The 23,265-nt window shown below is 30.1% G+C and overlaps 1 protein-coding gene across 1 annotated transcript in view; it reads right to left on the reverse strand.

Annotated features, from left to right (window-relative positions):
* Positions 1–23,265, reverse strand: part of Non1 (nucleolar GTP-binding protein 1) — a 46,376-nt gene that overhangs the window by 12,246 nt on the left and 10,865 nt on the right. Inside the window, exons 3-9 of the mRNA XM_075363088.1 lie at positions 20,018–20,121; positions 18,807–18,890; positions 10,618–10,771; positions 8,748–8,936; positions 7,111–7,362; positions 5,062–5,191; positions 3,649–3,854 (exon numbers count right to left, since the gene is read on the reverse strand). Coding sequence (XP_075219203.1) covers positions 3,649–3,854; positions 5,062–5,191; positions 7,111–7,362; positions 8,748–8,936; positions 10,618–10,771; positions 18,807–18,890; positions 20,018–20,121 — 1,119 coding nt within the window. The remainder of the gene's footprint in view (positions 1–3,648; positions 3,855–5,061; positions 5,192–7,110; positions 7,363–8,747; positions 8,937–10,617; positions 10,772–18,806; positions 18,891–20,017; positions 20,122–23,265) is intronic.

Consider the following 23,265-nt stretch of genomic DNA (forward strand, 5'->3'; position numbering starts at 1 on the left):
GCCCCACTAAGTCATTTTCAACTCCACTTTAATTCAATCCTTAAGGTGTTCTAAGTCAAAATAACTATTGCTTACTCTTCCTGCAGACCCCTATGGAATAACCATTTCAGATTTTAGCTTTAGAGTTATTTATGAACATGAAGAATTATTTATATTTATTTTATCTTTGATTCAGTGGTGAAGGCTTCCAGTTTAAATATACATATTGATTTGTATCCTCTTTTCATTCCCTTACAAATGAAAGAAAAAAAATCTTTTCATTGCAGTAGCTTACTCCCTAAGATAAACTCATCAACCGCATTCTTCTGGTCTCAGCACCTCTATTTAATTTAATCTCTAAGGGGTTGTTAATAAAAAAAATTTTGCTTATTTGCCATTCAAATGTCAGAGGGAAGCAACATGAGAAGGCTGTGATATCAGTCACCAGGAAGGAACTGTAAAGAGATAGAAGATTCAGATCAGTTCATGTTATGTAAGAACACTTCTGCAAGTAAGTACATTAGAAAATCTAAAAAGAGAAATGAAAATAAACAGAATGTCTAGAGGAAGTGAAGTGAGATAGGAAGGAAAAGGTGAGGTTAACAGTGATGATATTACAATGTACTAATCAGGAAATAAAAAGGAAAAAAATGGCACAGGAATCATTCTAAACAAAGAAATAGCAAAAATGTACAAAGGATGATTTATGTTAACAACAGGATAACTGTTATCAGGATTGGAATGAACCCAAACAATTTGCTTTTAATACCAGCATACACCAACTAGTCAGTACAATGATTATGAGTTAAGAACAGATAGACAAAACTCACTGAAGAAGAAGGCAAAGACTATTACAGGATAATATTGGGAGATTGGAATGCTGTGTCAGGGAAAGTATGAGATCAACTGTGGACTGAACACACAGAATGAAAGGGGAAAAAAGGATTACTGATTTTTTTGATAAAAATAACAGGATCATAAATTCTGTGGTTTAAAAATCACAAAAACTCATGGAAATCACTAGGAGATGAAAACAGAAATAAAAACTGACTATGTACTAGCAGAAGATTGATTCAGAAATGTGATGAAAAAGGTATATGTATCGCCAGCAGTAACACTGACAGTGACTGTCTACATGAGAGAAGTCATTACAAGTATTGAAAAGAGAAGAAATGCAGAAGTAAATAGTGCAAATTAATTTTGGGCGAATATAAAAGGCACTATAAAAACAACAGCAGAACAAATTGATCTCATTAAAGGAAGAAGAAGAAGAATAAAGAAACTCTGGGTTACCATACAGAAAATACACGAATAGAAAGGATGCATAAGGTTAAAGATTCTATAAATTTAATAATGAATTAAGAGTAACATAAAAAAATAGCCTTGCAGATGAATGCTGAGTGTAGGAGATTTAGAAGAAAATGGTATGAACTAACATTTACAAAAAAGTAAAAACAGTAACATGAAATAAATGGAGGGAGAGAATAAGTACTAAAGAAATTGCCAGTAAAAATGGCAGTGCTATACAAAGAGAAAGATGTATATAAAAGATGGAAGGAGTACAAACAGAAAACTATAACCTTCTCATAGATCAAATTGAAATGGAAGAGGATGAAGTAGGATCAGTAATCCTAAAACTGTGAGTTACACAAACAAAAGGTACGAAGAATATTAAAGCTGTAAGAGCACATGAGTAACCAACAAAAATGAATGAATGAATTCAAGAATTACAAGAGAAGGTGTAAACTGTGTAATAAAATTTTTAATAGTGGGATGTAAACAGAAGACTTTCTTAAAACAACAATGATTCCAATCCTTAAAAAGTATGACACAGTTTTACGCCCTTTTTATTTCACATTCAGCAAAGATTCTTCAAATTTAAGAACAGAAAACTGGACCACTTCGTTACAAAAGAATAATATGGACTTCCAACCTAGTTTTCATGCTCACTTCAAGGTATGATTGTTTAGAGCAACCCTTGATAAGATAAACATTAGAAAATATGGAGAAAATTTGGGAACTCATCCATGTATAACCTCATCAAACATCCATAAATTGTGTGACATGTTGAAACTAGTTTTGGGACCAACCAAGAAATTTTAACTAAAAATTTAAATATTATCATGTTGCTGATAAGTTTAACCCTCTGTTTTTGTCACTTCAATAAAACAGCACGTGCTTTTAATGCAATTGCTTTAATACAATACTAGCAAATTGATAGAACAATTTTAAAATTGTTCATTGGGAAAACATCAACAATTTCAATTTTGTAAGCACATAATGGGATTTATCATCTTCTTTCAGAATAGCTAATTTTTTTCTTGCACCAATCTAACAGCTCTGTAGCAACTGTTATTGAAGAATGGTTGAACTATTTGAAATTTCAAGTTTTACATTTTATTGATAGAATAATTCATTTTGTGCTGTAACATTTTTTAATAGCTAAACTCGATAAATTTAGTTTAATTTATTTTTTTTAAAGCTAAATGATTTTGTTCCATAAAATTTTATATTTTTTTAGTGGACACAATTTAATTTAAAATTAATTACTTTCTATATGTTTAAAATTGCATCCCATTTGAAATGTCGGCATGGAAGAGGTTGGAGAAGATTACTGAGTAATAAAATGAAGAAGTAATGAGAAGCATGAACGAGAAATTTAATCGAAATAATTGAGGATAGGAAAGTTAATTGCCTGAGACATATCATGGGAGGAAAAGGATTGATTAAAATGCTAAAGTCAGCAAATGAAGAGAGCTGTAAAAAAAAGTTAAGAGTGATAGGTGATCTAAAAAAAAATGAAGCTTTCAACAGTCAACACATTTAGCAGGTTTAGCAGGATGATGACTGTGAGGAATATTTTATTTACAGCAAAGCAAAATACTTACATTGTCTGTTATGGTTAAAAAAGAGTATTATTCAGTTTGAAGTGTACTACTGTTGGATTAACCTACATTAGAAAAGATATCACATTTAAGTATAATTTTTTTACAAGTTGGAAATTTAAGCTGTAGAGTATGAAACTATTAGTAGAGTACAATACAATGATTCAATTATCCTATGACTTTTTCAATGGCTTTCATGTCATGAGTTTCATTGTTGCTGTTGAAATGTTGTATTTCGTATTTATGCTGTAAACATAACTAAGAATTTGTTTCTCCAGAGAAAAAACTTTGAGTATGTACATCTACATTTATTTAAATCTACTACTGGCAAGACTGCAAATTGCAAACTTGCACGTACTCACACATACACATGAAACAACTGGTTATATTCACAAAACCAGATGCAAATTTTTCTTACTATATTCTTTATTAACATAAATACATATTAATATATATGAAGCCAGTGAAAATATTTTGATCTGTAAAGAACTAAACAAAACACTTACAGAATAATAGCTATGACTCAAACAATTTATTATTTTCCACTTTCATTCATGGATATAAAAAAAACTGTGCAGTCTCAATGCAGGTTTCAATACAACTAAGAGAGAAAATATGTGTAATATCATCTATGACAGCTGGCAGTAAAGATTATATAAAACTGTTATTTTTCAGTGACAAATCATACCAAATTTATATATTTTATATGGTTTGTCAGTAAAAATTTAACAGATCTGCAAGATTCTGAAAGTAATTTATTATTCCTAATTATTGAAAAATTAACCTTCAGTATCTCTGGCTCTACAAAATCAGCGATATTATGACCTTCCCATATTTCAGGAATAGTATCATACTTATATTCTTCTGGTAAGTCATATTTTTTCTTTAAATCAAGTACATAATCATCTCCCATCTCTTCTTCTATTTCACGTTCAAGTCTAAATTTTCTAATTAGTGCTTCTTTTTCTTTTCGTTTTTCCCTTACTCCATCTAAAAGCAATAAAAATTAGCAAAAATTATTAACTTGCAATACTTTCTGCAATTCAGAAAATTACAGAAAAAAACTTATTATTTGGATTATCAATTCTTACTGATTAGTTTATGTGTGCAAGTTTACTACTCCTATGTAAAACCTGCTTAGCATCAAGATTTTTAATTTTCTTCTCTTCAACTGCTATTATGCACAATCACGTTCTAAATTAAAATGCAACAAGAAATCAAAATAACATAATCTACAGGACAGGACAGAACACAGACTACTTTAGGAAGGAAATTGAAAAAAAAAACAATAGTACATGTAAAATATGTTATAGAATTGGAAGACTATTGGTGTTTAAGAATATACAAAGACATTTTTCTGCAAAGGTTGTTGCACAACCTGATTTTACATCCTAATGTCTAATATGACTTTGTTGTCTACTCAATCTATGCAAATATAAATTTTCCTTCCTCATGCTTACACCTTTTGAATTGTTCCAGTTGTTAAACCGAATGACCAAAATAAATTAACCTGTAAACAACTGCTTCTCCTCATTTAAAGTCTTTTTGTCTCAGTTTTCTTAAAAGTTAAGCTAAGTTCTCATTTTGACCTATATCCATGTATGTGTATTTGTGAACTCTTTGCCAAGTGAACCAATTTTAACAGAGGGCAGAATTTTAATAGAGTAATCTTATAAAGAATGTTCTTTTGGTAGTCCTTATGAAAATTTTTTTCAGATAATTTAAATGGAGGATTTTACAAAAAATGAAATTATCATAGTCGATCTGAAATTTTTTTTATCGTTATTTTTATTTATCAATATTTAGTCAAAGGAATATTCAGATCATAGGATATGGTATTTTTTTAAATAGTTTTTAACAGTAAATAAACTTATTTTACTATAGACCTAGTGGTAACAAGGTATTAATTATTAAAAATTAATTAAGCACATTTAAGAAACAAATGAATATATTTTAAAGAGATTAAATATATTAAATTTATGATACGCAACACATTTTCTGTATTTTTATGAAATCATATACAGCTTTTGTTTATTATATTCCATATACACATTATACTGTTACATCAGTTTATATATACTCAGTATAAACAGGTTCAGAACATGATAAGTTAATGCTGCATACTTTAACAATAGGATATAGAAATAAACAAATTAAATTAGTAGTACATAACAAAAATAAAAAAATAGATTTTTACCGGGTATACAAGGCTTCCTTTCGCAATGAATATTTTTTGGGATAGCAACAGTTAACCTGTTTAATATTCCATCAACTTTCTTTGCATGGATTTTATTTTCAACTCGGAAAGCCAACAACGTCTCACAAGCCTAAAACCATTTAAACAACATTTCAGTAAATAAAGATAAAAGAATTAGCATTTAGTAATTCACAAATCAACTGCTGCTCATTGCTATAACCAAAATCATGTGCTTTTGGTTTAAATGAAAAATACTTTTTTGTTAATTTCTTTTCTTTAATTAATGATTTAAGCAAAAACTAGGCTTTAGAATTCATCAAATATGAATAAATATGTAAAATTATCTATATATATGTCAGAATCCATTCAACTGAATTCATTAGTCCTTCCTTACAATTTTTTTTTAAGGAAGGTTTTCATATAAAAATCATGATCCTAATCCATCCAACGTGGATTTTTAACTAACTAAAGATTAAATATTTTGAGAGCATACAGACTTTCAGAACTCTTTAACAGATTGATTCTACATGTTTAGAAGAGTTTCATAACAATCTGAATCAAAATTCCCATTTACCTAACCTGTAAAGCTAAATTTTTTCAATAAAAAAGAAATTAAAAAAAAAAATCACTTGAAACATCTTATACATATAATTCCTTTAACAATTTACCAACTACATAATCAATTTTTTCACTTAAAAGCCAAAAATAATTATTTTCTTAAGACAACTTAAAGAATCGGTGTAGTCAAACGGTGTAGCCAAAAAATGGAAATAAACATAAAATTTGCCTGTTTGGATAAATTTGCACACTACTGTATATGCCATTTGACTTAATATTCTATAGTTTTCTTTTTCTTTTAGGTATACTTTAAAAAATAACTTTTCAGCAGCTGTTGGTCTGAAAGCCTTATCTCAACTGATTATAAATTGCAAAAAATCCAAAATTTACCTTAAAGTATTATTAATTACAGTACTTTAAATGGTTCTACTACATTTTGATAAATAATTTTTATAGTTTTCCATTTCTTATGCATTTTATGAAGATATGATTTCCCACAGACTACAACTCACAAAAATATGTGACACACTATCTCGGCTTTGTCACACTTTCAGTGTTATGATTAAATAATTGAGCAATGATGAACAGATTTTTTATTATAACTATTTTATTATTACATAGTGAACATGTAGGGAAGTAGCGCAACACCAATGAATTCCTTACAGGCAACTGACTTTTATACCTACAAAGAATCTATTTACTTTTATCTGAAAGGAGTTTGGCAATGTTGAACTTGTTTCTCCACTTCATCCACCACATAATAATAATAAAAATCTGTTCATTATAACTTCACTTTAATATTGCACTTGATTCATAATGAAGTTGAAACAGTATTGCCCCATATCTCTACAAATAATAGTTACGTAAATAGATATCATTTTTTTACAAAAAGTACAAAAAATGGAAACATAAAAGTTACAGTAAATCCATTTAAAACATTATGATGAATAATGCTTCCAAATTTGAAAGAATCTAGTTATGGATTTTGCATGCTATACTAGTCAAGTACGTACATATTTGTCCCTAAATACCTCTCAAATAAATTCTTCTATCCAGTCAGAAACTTTTTAGAGGCAATTAAAAACCGATCAGATTAAATTTTAATGCACAGTTTATTTTAAGTGATACTAATGCTGAAATCTGACTACATATACTATTTACTAGGATATTGTTTTGCTATAGAATAAGAATTTAAAAATAATAAATAAATATGTTTCAAAATATAATAACTTTCACAAATAAAATAACAGTAATTTAGTTTTAAGATGTTTACAATACTACCAATGTTTTATACTAGCTTGACGCAGTAATACAACATAATGATTTAATGAAATACATGTGCAGACTGATTTATACACTATGGTCATGCTGATCATGAAAATGCTTTCTAATTTTCTAATTCACTCTAGATCTTTTAAAAGAGTATCCATATAGACTCAAATTATTAAATATAATTTAACACTGCAGTAAAATAGTATCTATAATACGTACCTGTTCTTTAACATAGGCCACACCTTCTTCTGTAATCGTACTCATTGTGAACACTGGAATACCATTATTCTCAAATACCTGTAAGGCCAACTTCTTTTCCTCACTCAAATCTTCAGGTCGAACAATATCTACTTTATTACAAACCACCATTAGAGGCTTATTACTGAAGAGAGGTTTAATATTATCATACAAAGAGATCTGTTCCTCGATAGTATGGCCACACTGTTCAGACACATCAATAAAATAAAGTACCTGTAAAATTACACATACATTAATAAAACAATCTTCAATTAAAAAATACAAAATTTGTTATAAAAGACATAAATTAAAGTAGTAAATTTATACATGACTTTCAACTTTGACAGAGAATTTTTTTAACAAAGGGCCAAACCAAAAAGACTACCTTATAACCACAAGACATGGTAATTACAGTTTCAAATTTGGAAAAAGCATATATTTACAGAGGCCCAATAACTTTTTGTAAAAAAAGTGAGTTCTGGTTTAAGATTCATAAACAATCATTTTTAATTTTAAAGTGACAACCGTTACAATTATGAACTAATAATAAATACAAACAGGATGCAAAGAAACTACAGCCAGTTATTTATTTTGGTAATCTAGCATAATAGGTTTATTAAATATGGACTATGGCACTGGCATTCCAGCATTAGTTCACCCTCAATTTTCAATGTTGCACTCCAACATGTTCCAGGTGTTTGGGAAAAAAATACACTTGGAGATGGTAGTGACTATATAATCTAACTTTTAACTATACAACTTGTTTTTGTAAGATAAGATAAAGGAAATCAGCTTCTTGTAATCTAATCACACCAGAGGTGCTAACCAATTCCCCCCCCCCCTCAAAGTAACTGTAGAATAAATAACCAACACTCTTACAAATAACACTGCACAAAAATAATACCAATTCACTAAAAACTGTCAAATAACTTCTAAACAAATACATGAAATACAATATAATATAATAATAATGATGGTGGTAATGGTGTTGATAATGATGTCGATGTTGATGAGGATTATAAAGAAAAGATATTAAAAAAGATCTGTTACTTACACAGACCTACATAATCTTTTACTTGAACAATAGTGTAGTAAGGATAGCATTTCATTTATTTAGATATTGAATCTATCAATAGGCAAACTAATATACTGGTTTTACATAACTATAAACAAAACAGGAGCTACGTATGCTCAGCCCATCAAGTATTAACAGAAAATAAAATTGACAAAAAGAAACATATTACCTCAAAGCATTTTTTGACATCATTTATAAAAATAATAACCACAAAAAGATTTGCCATATAATTATGATACAGTATATTTTGGTAGCAGTGCCATATTAGTGAAAAATTTTTTAATCCTCTTAAACTCTTTGAGTCTCTAGGATTTGTTATAAATATGAAAAATTCTTACTTTATACAATAAACCTAACCTAAATTTTCAAGCTTCTTCAGTCCACAAACAATATAAACAAACTTAAATGATGAAAATTTCGAATTTTGTCTGGGAATTTAATTCATCATATATATATTCTTTACGCTATAATAAAATAAAAAGTGTGATTAACATTGGATAGTATTATAAGATAGGCTTTCATAAAAACAAAAAAAAATACTTACTGCAGCTCGAAGATGAGCCAGGGCTGTAACCGCTTGCATTTCTATAACATTTCTTTCTTCAAGTGGATGATCTAGTATGCCAGGTGTGTCAATAACCTGCCACCTTAGGTATTTATAATCAGTATGACCGATGTATAATGACTTTGTAGTAAAAGCATACGGCTGCACTTCAACATCTGCACGAGTAATCTATGTCAAATAAATATAATTTATTTAATATGCTTATAAATAATGTCATACAATCTGAATCTGTTTTTCAGATAATCATTTACAAATGTCTGCAAATCAAATATATATTGTTTTAAGATAGCTTTAGAAAAACCAAATCAAATATTTAATAACTCTTATCACATATAAACTAGCATTAACCATGATGCTAGTAGCAGCAAATAGATTGGCTGCACCAGTTAATAATATTAACTGTTGTTATATTGTACAAAGTATTACTTTTAGCATGTGTCCAGAAAAAAATCTTTATCTCCAATTTGCATCAACATTTCATTACACATTTTACTTATACAAGGTCGCTTTTAAGGAAGTAAAATTTATGAGACTTTTTTTATCCTCTGAAATTATATAGCATTACAAAGAAACAGATTTTAATCTCACCACTAAATGAGTTGTCTCATCTTCCGATTAATTTTATATAATTTGAACCCTTGTTCTTTTTACAGTACCTTAACTTTTACAAGATAATAAATAAGAGCCAGTGGCAGGTAGAAATTTAATAAAAAAAACACTTTAGTAGGTATAAATATTGTATAAAACAAATTAAACTTAAAATTATGAACTGTTTCACAACAGATTTAAAAACTTTAAATACGGCTGCATCAATCTGTATATACATTAAAAAAATTCTAAACAAGATTTCTAAGTCATATGTTTAAAAAATATTACATGATCAAGTTTTTATATCAGTAACTTAACAAGAAATTTAATATTTTACTACTGCAAAACTCTTATTGGTTGAAAATAATTCAGTAATCTGCATAACAGTTAAAAAATCAAGAAAGGTTTTACTTTTTTCCTTCCTTTTACAGAAAGAGGGATAGAGTCTCAGGTTGTATTTACAAAGAACGGTCTGGTCAAACTCTTAGATTTCACACATATGTCTTTTATATAATTCACTTTAACAATGACATGATTAATGTGTAGTTTTAACATAATAAATAATAGGAAATTTTCAAAACACATAACTTTTTCTGCATTTTCCCCCAGAACCTTCACTGATCACATAAAATAAATAACACAAAATTTTTAACTTCTTCATGATAGGCTAAATTCCACAGCCAAAAATTTTGAACCTTACTACCAACATTTCTCCCAAAAATATATGTATATTATTCATCACATTTGTTCTACTGGCTCAGAAGTATATATTTATTTTTTCTTAATTAAAATGTAAACTAATAAAGAAAACTTATAAGAAAAACAGAAATAAAAAATGTTAAAAATAAAACCAATACACTTAATGACAAAAATACATATCTGCAATATAAATCATAAAATATTTCTGCAAAAATAACTCATGAAATTTATCATGAAAATAATAAATAATTTCATGAAATTTTTCATGAAAAATTTGCAATTTAAACATGAAATGGATGTAACTTACACTAAGTATACACTTAAGTACTTACAAATAAGTTTAATTAAACATACTGAGAAAGTTAGCAAGAAAAAGAAAGTCATTTAGAAAAATTTTGTTTAATAATTACTGTCTGGTCTCAAACCGATTGTCTAAATTAAGTAATTCATTTTTATTATATTTTAAGAATATAATAGCAGAAATATATCGATAGCATTAAATTACTTGTTGGTTGTACATAATATAGTATAATATTTAGTTGTTCATACTGTATTAACTCACCTTATTAATAAAACTTGATTTTCCAACATTTGGGAACCCACAAATAATAATAGTTCTGGTGTATGGATTGATAGATGGTAAACGTGCAAGATGTTGACGTACTTGTTCCAAATACTGTAAATTAGATGCCTGACGTTTGACTATAGTAACCATTCTGAAATATAATTTGAGATTAACAAACAATAAAATGTTGAGCAAAAATGCATGCAAAAACAGGTTAATAATTATTAACAGGGCAGCTACTGTTTTACGCAAATGTCAATGTTTTTTTTTTTTATTACGATCTATTTATACACTATGACAATATAGTTAAGTTGATTGAAATTCTTATGAACATGCAGTACCTTAATTTTAATTTTTTGCCTACCTTAAAGTTTTGAAACATTTTAAATAGTTACTGTTCACAAATATTAAATTTTAATGACAATAATATGAAGGTAAACTCCTCAAATTACTGTTAAGGAATGCATGTGGATGCCAAAGCTTTCTACAGTAGTACGAAAGATGACAATAAGTAAATGTGAGAAGGAGATTCTGTAAGTTGGAATATACAAAAGCAATGTCTGTTATGAGAATGAAGTGATGACTTTCTGCAGAATTCCAGAACTACCCATATACAAAATCATGAAGCAGTAGAAAAAATTTTAAGATGAAGAATGCCATTCTTTGAACCATTCTTTGGACCAGATATCCAGGATAAGAAAAGATTTTAGATTGTAATAAACAAGCTATATAATATAAGTGTAAAATTATAACATTGCATCTTGTGACAGACATTTAACAAATTCTTTGTAATCCTATGAAGATGAAATCCTATAGCTTTTGACAAGTGCATTCTGTTGTGTCCTTGGAGTATGGTGTGTGTGTGTGTGTGTGTGTGTGTGTGTGTGTGTGTGTGTGTGTGTGTGTGTGTGTGTGTGTGTGTGCATGTTATGGCCATTGTCGTTGGTGTCAAGACGTTGTATTGTGCAGGTCAAGTATGAATACTGTCGCAGCGTTTCATTCGGTAGCAACTGATTAATAATTAAAATAAAATAATTTTGTGGTGCTACCAGTGGCTATTTTTATTTATTGTGCAACTCCAACATAAAAGATGGTCCTCCGATGTGCAAAATATTTATCAGTGCTGTGAATGGAATGTGTTGCTACCCGAGCATTAACAAGATAAGTAAATCTACTACTCTTAATATTATCGTAAGTGTATTTTCGTTCACTAACAAAACAAACTAATTACATTTTTCGCTTACACATTCTAACCTTACTTTGTTTACAATCTTGACATTCGTTTAATTTTCAATTTATACATGTATTACTTAATGTAACAACTATTAACATTAGGCATCAATGTGAGTACTGTAATTAAATATCGAATTCAGAAGAATTTTAAAAAACCAACAGAAAAAATTAAAAAACCAACATGGCATAATTAAAGGTCGCCTCATGCAATTTAAAACTTATGTTGACATCAAAGCCAACTGTGAACCAGGCCAATTAAGGTTACGTTTAACGAAATTTGAAGAATGCTGGTCCGAATTCGATTCTGTCTAGATTCAAATTGAATTATTAGAAAAGTCTACTTCTGCTTCAGACTCTAAACGTGAAGATTTTGAAGATGCATATTTTCAATTAGTGAAACATGCGTGAAATTTTATTGAACTAAATTCCAGCAATGACAAGAAGGTACTACCAGTAATTAATGAAAGAATTCAACAAAATCAGTTAGGCCTATTCATTAAATTACCCACTACATTCAGTGGTTGCCTACACTCAGTAAATTGCCTGCCTACATTCAGTGGACATTACGAAGATTGGTCGTCTTATTATGATACATTTAATTCTATTATTCATGTTAATGAATGTCTCACTAACGTTCAAAAGTTTCATTACCTAAAATCCACACTAAGGGGAAAGCTTCTCAAATCCTTCAATCTTTAGAGAGTTCTGAGGGCAATTAAGCAGTAGCACGAGACTTACTTAAAGAAAGATATGAAAATAAACGATTTTTAATCGCTAAACATGTAAGTGCATTGTTTAACCTGAATAAGTTAGAAAAGGAATTGTCACATAATATCAGACAATTGGTTGATGACACAGTGAAACATTTAAGAGTGCTTAAATCATTAGGCCAGCCCGCTGATCAATGGGATACACTGAATTTACATTTAGTTATTAGCAAACTAGACAGAGTGACAATCCGTGAATGGGAAACCAGTAATAATAATAATGAGTTACCTTCTTTTGATGAATTAAATTTTTGCAAAAAAAGTGCCAAATGTTAGAGGCTATTGAAAACAATGCTGCCAATGCATTATCAAAATATGCACCTCTTTGTTTTACTTACAAATCGCAAACGAGCCATCATAAACCCAGCAATTGCACATTTCTGACACAATCAAGTTATACTACTTCAATTACAACCTGTCAGGTTTGTAACAAATTTTCATCCAATTTATCTATGTGAAAAATTTAAATCGTTTGCTGTGTCTGATCGTGAGAAGGAAATTAAACAATTAGGTCTCTGTTTAAATTGTTTAAGTTCAAATTGTCATAAAATTAGGCAGTGTAAGTCAAGTTCTTGTAAACTGTGCGGTAAGAAACACACCTTGTTACACTATTCTAAAAATTCCAATAATGCTGAATCAAGTGCAAATGATGATAATACTCAAACTACAACTCAACATACAGTAGTATCAACCTCAAATTTAAACAATGTTCAAAATAAACATCAAATTTTATCTACAGCAGCAGTTCTTGTTTCTGATTGTCATGGTAGACCAAATTTGTATAGAGTTCTTTTAGATTCTGCATCTCAAGCAAATTTTGTAACCAGTGCAATGGCAAACAAACTGGGTTTGAAATCAACCACAATTTATTCGGAAATAAGTGGAATCGGTCAGTCATTAGCTAAGGATACATCCAGTATGTCTCCAGTGTGTAATGAGTTCCAGATTCAATTCATTCTCAGCTACTTTACATTGCATAATTCTTCCAAAAATTACTCAACCATTGCCTACTGCTCCAATTGCTAAATCTGAAATTCAGATCCCGTCAAATTTAAACTTAGCTGATCCTCAGTTTTTAACCCTAGTGATATTGATCTTCTCATAGGAGCTGAGTTATTTTTCAATTTCTTATGTGACGGCAATTTAAATCCATCGGGAACTGATCTTACCCTGCAGAACACAGTCCTACGTCAGGTGATATCAGGAAAACTTGAGCTGAACAGATCTTCAGTTAATCCGAGCATTGTTTGTAACCTAAGCGCTGAAGATAGACTTGATATCCAGATACAGAGATTTTGGCAGACAGAAGAGCTTCAGGAAGCTGACTTGCAGAATCAATCATCAGAATGTAAACAAAATTTCAAAGAAATAGTCACCCGTGATTCTACAGGAAGATTTATTGTTAGGACTCCCGCTGAACTTAGACCAAACACTGGGAGATTCCAAAGAAACAGCAGTCAGAAGATTCAAATCACAAGGCGACTTGCTCAAGATTCTACGAAGAAGGCTAGATTTATTGAGTTTATGAATGAGTATGAAGAGCTTGGTCACATGATTCCTGTTTCTGATGATGTGGATCTGATGAACGAAACATACTATCTTCCACATCATTGTGTTCTCAATGAATCCAGTGCTACCACGAAGTTACAAGTAGTATTTGAAGGATCGTGCAAATCTTCAAACAGTATCCCTCTAAATGACTTGTTATTAGTAGGGCCAACTGTGCCGGATGATTTATTTTAAATTTTGCTACGGTTTAGGAAGCATCAGTTTGTGTTTATCACTGACATTAAGAAAATGTACAGCCAGATTAGAGTGCATGAATCTGACATTAATTTGCAAAGAATCATGTGGCGATGCTCTCCAGAAGATACACTTCAAAACTACTGTTACGTATGGAACAGCAATGGGACTTCCCAAAAGGGGCTGAAGTAACACTCTCATTCTTTTATGTCGATGATTTACTGAAAAGTAGATTCCATAAGACACTAGGGAGATTCAGGATCAAGTCATCCAGATGCTTCATCATGGTGGATTTGAACTTAAGAAGTGGTGTTCAAATGACACAGTTACTTCAACACATACCTGAGACTCATTGACACAAAAGTTACATTGTGCATGAAAATGAATTTACAAATATAAACACACTTGGTGCCGCATGGGAACCATTTCTGACCAATTTTCTCTACCCGTTAGTCATGTTCACAACAACCAAAGGCTTACTAAATGTGTCATTTTATCATAAATAGCATCAATATTCGACCCAGTTGGTTTAATCGGTCCTGTGGTCGTGAAGTCTAAGATTTTCATGCAACATGTATGGGAACTGAAGATTGGTTGGGACAACCCTCTCCTGGAATCTGTACATACATCTTGGTGCTACTATTATGAAGAATTAGGTACCTTGACTTTATTTAACATACCACAAAAAATTTGTCCTGAAAATGTCATTGATGTACAGTTACATGGGTTTTGTGACTCATCAGAAGCAGCTTATGGTATCTGTATTTATATCCGTAGTGAATCAAGAGACAATAACATTACAGTTAGTCTTTTGTGCTCTAAATCCAGAGTGGCACCAATCAAAAGGTTCAGTTTACCTCGTTTAGAATTATGTACAGCCATATTGTTATCACGTCTTGTTAAGAAAGTGACAACTGCAATGAAAATGACTTTCAGTAAATACAGGCTATGGTCTGACTCTACAGTAGTCTGACATGGATAAATTCAGCATCTGCCCAATGGAAAGCATTTGTTGCTAACAGGGTAACAGAAATACATGAACTTACTAGCAAATGCGAGTGGAACTGTATGAAGAACAGTGATAACCCCACAGATTACATTTCACGTAGATTATACCCAAGGCAAATTCATGACAATCAATTATGGTGGCATGGGCCCAAATGGTTATCTGAAAATCCTAGTCAGTGGCCAACTACTGAGCTTAAACTAACTACTTTAGAAAAACGTAAGGAATCAGTACTTGTAATGTCTATCATTATATCTGAAATTTGGGAAAGATAATCAACATTAACCACAATTATGTGGTTAATAACCACATTTTTTAACTGATTTGAATGAGTTGCAACAAGGTAAACAAGTTAACAATAAAATTACATTAAAAACACTAAATCCATTTGTCAACAATGCTTCCATCATTCGCATAGGATGAAGATTAGAACTGTCAAATCATGGTCAAAAACATCCAATACTTCTACCTTCCAAGCACTGACTTACCTACCTAATTATCGAACAGGAACACATTAAACAGTTACATGCTGGACCATAGCTTTTGCTTTCTTCAATCTGTCAAATACTGGTTATGGTTATGGTCAAGTACTGGTCACTAAATGGACGAAATATTGCATGAAAGATCGTTCATAATTGTGTTACATGTTTTAAAACCAGACACCATCATCACAACTAATGGGTAATCGTCCAGCAGCTAGGTTAGAACGTATAAAACCATTCATCAATACCGGATTAGACTATTGTGGACCATTCCATGTGCATACAAATTACAGAAGAGGTACTACACCAAGAAAAATTTATATTGTTGTGTTTATATGTTTCGCCAAACAAGCTATCCATAAGCTTTGTCCTCTTCCAAAAAAAAATAACCAAAAATGTAATATTTGGCTATTTACCTGTATATCATTTGTTAATGTTTAGTTTCAGTGTATGCACAGACAATTTTGCATTCTAAGTTTTATTGTATAATAGACTTTGTTTTATGTTTTATGTTCTAACAGACTTTGTATTTTGTTATTTAGAAATTGTTCACTTTAGTTGTATTTTCTCTTAGCAGTATATTCTTGTGTGTATAACCTTTGAAAGGGTTCCCTTCAAGGTAGGGGGCATGTTGTGTCCTTGGAGAGTATGTATGTGTGTGTGCATGTGAATGTGCATGTGTGTAGATTATAGTCATTGTTGTTGATGTCAAGGCGTTGTAATTTGCAGGTCAAGTATGAACATTGTCACAGTGTGTTTTATTCTGTAGTGACCGATAAATAATCAAAATAAAATAATTTTGTGGTGCTACCAGTGGCTATTTCCCAACACATTATCTCAATAATGATGACTACACATCCTTACTTCTGCGTCAAAATGCTACAGAAGTTTGAGTTAACAATTTTGTGGAATCACTCATTTTAAATGATGAACAACTTTTCACATATGTGGGACTGTGAACTGTCACGACCAAAAATTCCAACATGATTACTGAAAACATGTGAAACTAGCCAAAAATAATCATATTCCTTGCTGTTCCAAAGTATGGGCAATTTTTGTTTGCAGGTATGTCTTTTTTATACTTATATACTTTAGAGTTTAACTTCATTTTTTTGTAATACAATTTAGAATTGGATTCATAATTTGTTAATAGTATAAAGAATGTTTCTTTTATTCATAAATAATCTGGTTTTATATTACAGTCATGATTTTAGTCTTATACGAACAAGATAACCAGAAATTACAACATATTCTGTTATTTTCCAGAAGTTTTACATGATTTTTTCAGAAGTATTTTGCAAAAAATAAAAATAAAATGATAAAAAGCAAGAAGTTGAGAGAGAGTTTAGTAAATAAAAACAATTAAGATCACAAAAAAGTGATAACTCAGATGTTAAAAGGTTAAAAATTAAACAAAATTACCAATCTCTCAAGAAATTTAACAGAATACGGAACCAGCAGTATATGAAGTAACTAGCATGCAGTAGAACCCTAATGATAAATAAAAATACACATTTTTGACTAAACAAAGAGATTAATTAATTAATAAAACAAACAAAAAAAATATATATATATATATATACATGTCAGTGTTGTAGAATATATATTTCTACAACACTGACCAAACAGCAATCTTATATATAAAATATTAATATTCAAAAATTATCATCAGAAGTTACAATACGCAACTTAAAGTTAATAAAATATGTCTCTTTTCAAGGAATTGATCATACTATCATGTTTCAACGCTGTTTTTTTCACAGTAGATACAAATATAATAATGAAATGAAAATTTGTGTGTTTTATAATAAAAGGTCAATGGAATTCTTGAAAGTTTTTCACAACCTAATTACAAAAATGTAATTAGGTTCACTTTGATTCGGTGTTCAAAGTAAATTTAAAAAAAAATGAATATTGTCATAAAAAAAATCATGAAATCTAAATAATCGTAATATTTGGAAACTAGGTCGTGCATTTATCACTCTTTCTAAATGTACATATATATATAAATTTTGAATATATAGGTGCTAAGTACTCAGCATTAATAATATTTGGAAATACATTTGCATTTATTTGGTACATATTTTCTAACATTATACCCTGACAATATGTAGGCTGAAATATATTAATATGTACTCTGTACCAACCAGAGTACATATTTACATCCTGCATCTATTAAAAAATCATTAAAATTTAATACTTCAGCTACCATTCTTTCTCTCCTAAAAACAACAAAATGTAGAAAATAAAGAGGCATTATTATTAAAAAAAAAAACAAGATTTACTGTTTTAATCAGATACTTAAGAGATCAAGAGAAAGAATATGTGCATATATATTTTTTATTTCATTATTTTTTTTAATAAAGAAAGGATCAAAGAACCATTTATATTTAATCAGCTTCACAGGAGATACCTTCTGTTTCACGACAGTAGAGAAGTCCTACTCATATAATACGACACATATAAAGAAACCTCAGTGAGATTGTTTTCTCAATATACTAAGCATGATAAATATAAGTATTTCTTTTCTCACAATCTTGAAATCAATAAATTACAGATTACTTGATTATTTACTTTCTACATGTTAGTGAAAGACTGATACATGTCATCAGGAGGCTTTGAAGTCAGACACTTCATCAGAACTTCTGACTGAACACACTTTGAAACTTCTTGAACACACAATGTTAGTAGATATAGTTAATCTCATTTATAATAACTGAAAATAATCCCATTTAAAACAGGTATTGGAAAGAAATACTGGTTTTACGTATCAGACTTTCACTGTAGTCTGTCATCCAGTTTCTATGAAGAGCATCATAATTTTATTTCTACACAGACTATTAACAGTAACAAAGACCTATGAATAAATACTTACAATTGCTATCTTAAGTCAAATATATTAGTAGTATATCATTCTTAAAAACTTACAGATGTGCATCTAAATTCTTCACTTACCTTCCAATAGCGGCTCTTTTCAATTGTTTACACCTGTATAAAGAATCACCAAACTTTAAGAGACGCACGTACTCCTTGCCAACACTGAAATAAAAATTTATGATTAATAAATATAGCTGAAATAAATGAATAAATATTGTAAATTTCCTTCTACAAAACGAACACAAATTTTTAATTGCATTACCTAATATTTAATTAAGAACTGATGACTCCAAGATTAAAATATTTTGTTATAAAACATTTTACATCGATTTTTATCACTGTACTCCTGCAGAATAAGAATGATTTATATATATATATATATATATATATATATATATATATATATATGTATTCTGTACTTTTTCAGTCAAAATGGGTTGGAATAATAAAAATTGATTACACCAATGCAAAATTTTATTTACTTTTTTTAAAGAGTGTAAATAATATTTGTCAAAATTGTTTTCTATACTTAAAATTGTTTGACAATCCAGTTATCATCTGCAGTCTTAAAATGAGGTGTAAAAACAAAGAATTATAAATACTTTTTAAACAACTCGCCAAACACATAAAATTATGATACGTTCCTATACTTCCTGAATAAGATGACAAATTATCACAAACATACCCTGATCACAGGCAATCCCTAAGCAAGTTAATCATTAGTATATTCAGAATGAAGTCATTACACATTTTGAGAATTATAATAACCAAATGAACTTTATGGTTTGTCTTTAAACCAAATTTAAATCACAATAGCCAGGCAGCAGCCAGGCTGCCCCTGGACTACACATACCAATGGTTTTAGCTGATAGGTTCTGTTGGCTTATCTATAGATAAATATTCATCTGTTACTTTGGACATGCTATCAGATAATTTTCTTAAGTTAATAAAAGACAAAAAATGACTGAAAATTATTTGAATACACTCAGCACAGAGAATAATATTTAAAACAATACTAAAGCTAACTCTGCAGTCAGTGGTTAATACTGCCCACTGACTGGATGACAGAATGTACATAAAAGTAATTAGAAGATGAATAATTCCGATCTGAAGTGGATAAAACATTTTTTTAAATAATATTTTACATCAACTGACAGCCAGAATCCATTACTAACATTATAAAGTTAGTAATAAATTACAAATTGAGTTTTCCAATAATATTAGTATAAGGTTTTTCACCAAGTACAGTCTTGCAAACATCTGAACATTAAATTACAGTATTTACTTACTTGTCGATGAGATGCCGAGCCTGATTCAGCTGTCCCAGACCCAATTTATAATGATCTTTATCATATAAAATGTTCATTAAATCGGCATAAAAAGGATGTATGTTCTGTAACAGAAAAAAACAAAGAATGCATTAGAAAGTTTGCTGCAACAAAAATTTCTATCTTTCATTGATAACTCAAAACAATGCAAGAAAATCACTTGAAAAATGGTAGCAGAGGAAAATTCTAAAGATCAAGTGACTGGACAGAGTGAGAAATTTCTAAGCAATTGGTGAAAAAAGAAGTTTGATTAAAGTATATAAATAGGAAAATATGTTAAGAAAACTGCTTAAGTGTTAAATAAGCATTACCCTAGGTAATTCTGAATGGTGTGCAGAAGAGTTCATGAAGATAAAGAATCTGATCACAAATTTTTAATTAGTTAATCTATCTTGTAAGAAAAGGCTAATCCATGAAACTGTTTGATATGTACTCTATGAAGCTATTATGCACATTTGACACTTACTAACATCAAATCTCCAATTTAGATAAAAATCAGTCCCAAAGGCCTACTTTGAGATCAAGATGCTTACAGTTAGAAATATCAAGAACATAATAATGGAATGCAAGTAGAATGTACTAATAAAAAAAGACAGAACTGCAGAATACATTAATAGAGAAAAATGAGTTTACAATTTTAGAACTATGATAATTAAATTAGTTTTATAGATACAGAAATAACACTTACAAATATATAGACTTTATTTCTGTTTAGTTTCCGGAACCACTATACGGTATTAACTTCAGAGGATGTATGAGGATCATATGTATGAATATAAATGAAGTGTAGTCTTGTACAGTCTCAGGTCGACCATTTCTGAGATGTGTGGTTAATTGAAACCCAACCACCAAAGAACATTGGTACAGACAATCTAGAATTCAAATCCATATAAAAGTAACTGCCTTTACTAGGATTTGAACCTTAGAACTATTGACTTCGAAATAAGCTGATTTGTGATGATGAGTTAACCACTAGACCAGCCTGGTGAAAAATGTATGGACTATACTCACAAAAAAAATAAAAATAAAATCCTTAGATTTAGAATAAATAGTACTACGACTTTGTCAATACTTTGATGCACATCAATAAATAGTTAAACCATAAGTTCAGCTTCTTTTTGTCATTCCCTGAATAGGAAAAAAGTACTCTCCCAATAAGGAGGTAGTCGCATCTTCAACAGCCACCTAATGCACAGTGCTGTAGATGGATTTCATGCAATATGGAATGCATTTTCATTTTTCATGATAATTAATAAAAAGAATAAGGAAAAGATAAGGATAAGAGGGAGAAGAAAATAAAATCAAAAGGGGATTGTCTCAAGAGATTAGAATAGTGAATGGTCTAGCTTGGCAGTATCAAACACATAATCTCTAACTAAAAAATTTTGTACCAACGATGAATACAGAAAGCATTACATTAAAAAAAACACAACTTTCTTAACATTCAAACACATAATAAAGTACAGAACACAACTTCTAAGTGTAAACTAATACATAATAGTCATTATGTTTAAAAAAATGTCCACTTAACCAAAATAATAATACTAGTCTGTAAATACATTACTAACTGTAATTTTATTATAATACCTTAATTGTGAATGCTGACAGTCAATCAAAGTGCTCAATATGGAACTGAATTTATAAACATATTTAATTAGTCATTTCAAACGAGATGCACTTTAATATGAGTATTGCTTCTGCATTTTTCCCTTAAGTAAAATAGAAAAATGTACCAACATCACTAATTAATGAGTTTTGAACAAGATGATCTATATGATTCTTATTTCAGTGAACAAAAGCAATTATTGCAACATCCTGACCCAAAGGAAAAGACACCCTCCATGTGGCAGTATCGGTCGCCACGCCATCCCCTCCATACCTAGCCTTATGGGCTTTACCAGAGGTCATCTTCATAACAAAAGGCATCTCCCAGCCTTGTTCTTGCCTCAGACTGAATACCATTGATGCAAATACCACATATGATATTCCCATCAGTATACTACTACAAAATTAAATCTTTAAAACAAAACACATCTATGTTGGGTCTTTAACAAGACTCAGTGACATGATGGAACTGGAATTAAAAATGCAACTACCTACTCAATAGGTTAGAAGTTGAGTTCAACACGCAACCATAACATAACACAAAACAAGAAATAAAAATAAACTTAAAAATAAAACTAAACAAACAAAAACAACAAACCTTGTAACAACAAAACCAAAACACAGGAAAGATCTGGCAGAGCCCTAAATTCCCTTGGCAATCCGTTCTTTTGCCAGGTACCCGATAAAATTTTCAACGATTACCCATTCGGCCAGGTGTTTCCAACAGAGATCTAATGTTGAATCAATAACATCGAGCTGACAAACAGTCTCCTTGCACAAAAGTCATATTTTGTGCATTCATAAATTACAAGGTGCTGTCCACAATCTGGACACACACCTAAATTCACTAGGCCAAATCACTGTAGTCTGTCTCAGAAGGCACCATGACCAGAAAGAAATTACGTCATATACTTGTTACGGTGAACCCAAGGGGCACCTCACAAACCAACCACATCTGGGAAGAGATCATGCGTATAACGCCCATCCTCTCCCTCATCACATCTGGCCTGCCATACCATTCTACTCGCGAATTTTTTCTGAAGTCAATTCATCTGACTTCTTAGCAACAAAACACTGCTGCTTTTCTGATGCAATTAAATCTATCGGTTTCATCACGCCTACAATCACCAAGCTTGCCTCCTGAGAAATAGTACAATAACCTCCCATTACCATTAGTAATATAAGGCATTGAGCTCTTAATAATATATCTTATAACTTTTAGGATTTTAGCCTATCCACCAAATATTTAGCCCTTATTGTAAAACCAGATAGCATTACTATTTACATAGCCAAATATTACCACACTGACATAGCTTAGAAATCTTCATCTTTTAGAAATTTTGATGCACCATCTTTGTGTATAACAGATATGAATCTTTAATTTAATATAATGGATCAAAAACGTAGCTATTATGTAGTAAATGCTCAGTATAAACCACTAAACAGTTGTCTATTAAGTAAAGAAATAATAACAACAAATCTTATCTTAGGTTTGGAAAACGATAACACTAGTACACAAAATAATTTATTTTATGTCTTTTCATATGCGATACCTTTTACTAAATTGCTCTTTTGTGTACATTTAAGATCTGTAATTATACCTT

Source organism: Lycorma delicatula, chromosome 4 (genome assembly GCF_047948215.1).
Source record: "Lycorma delicatula isolate Av1 chromosome 4, ASM4794821v1, whole genome shotgun sequence".
Lineage (NCBI taxonomy): Eukaryota > Metazoa > Arthropoda > Insecta > Hemiptera > Fulgoridae > Lycorma > Lycorma delicatula.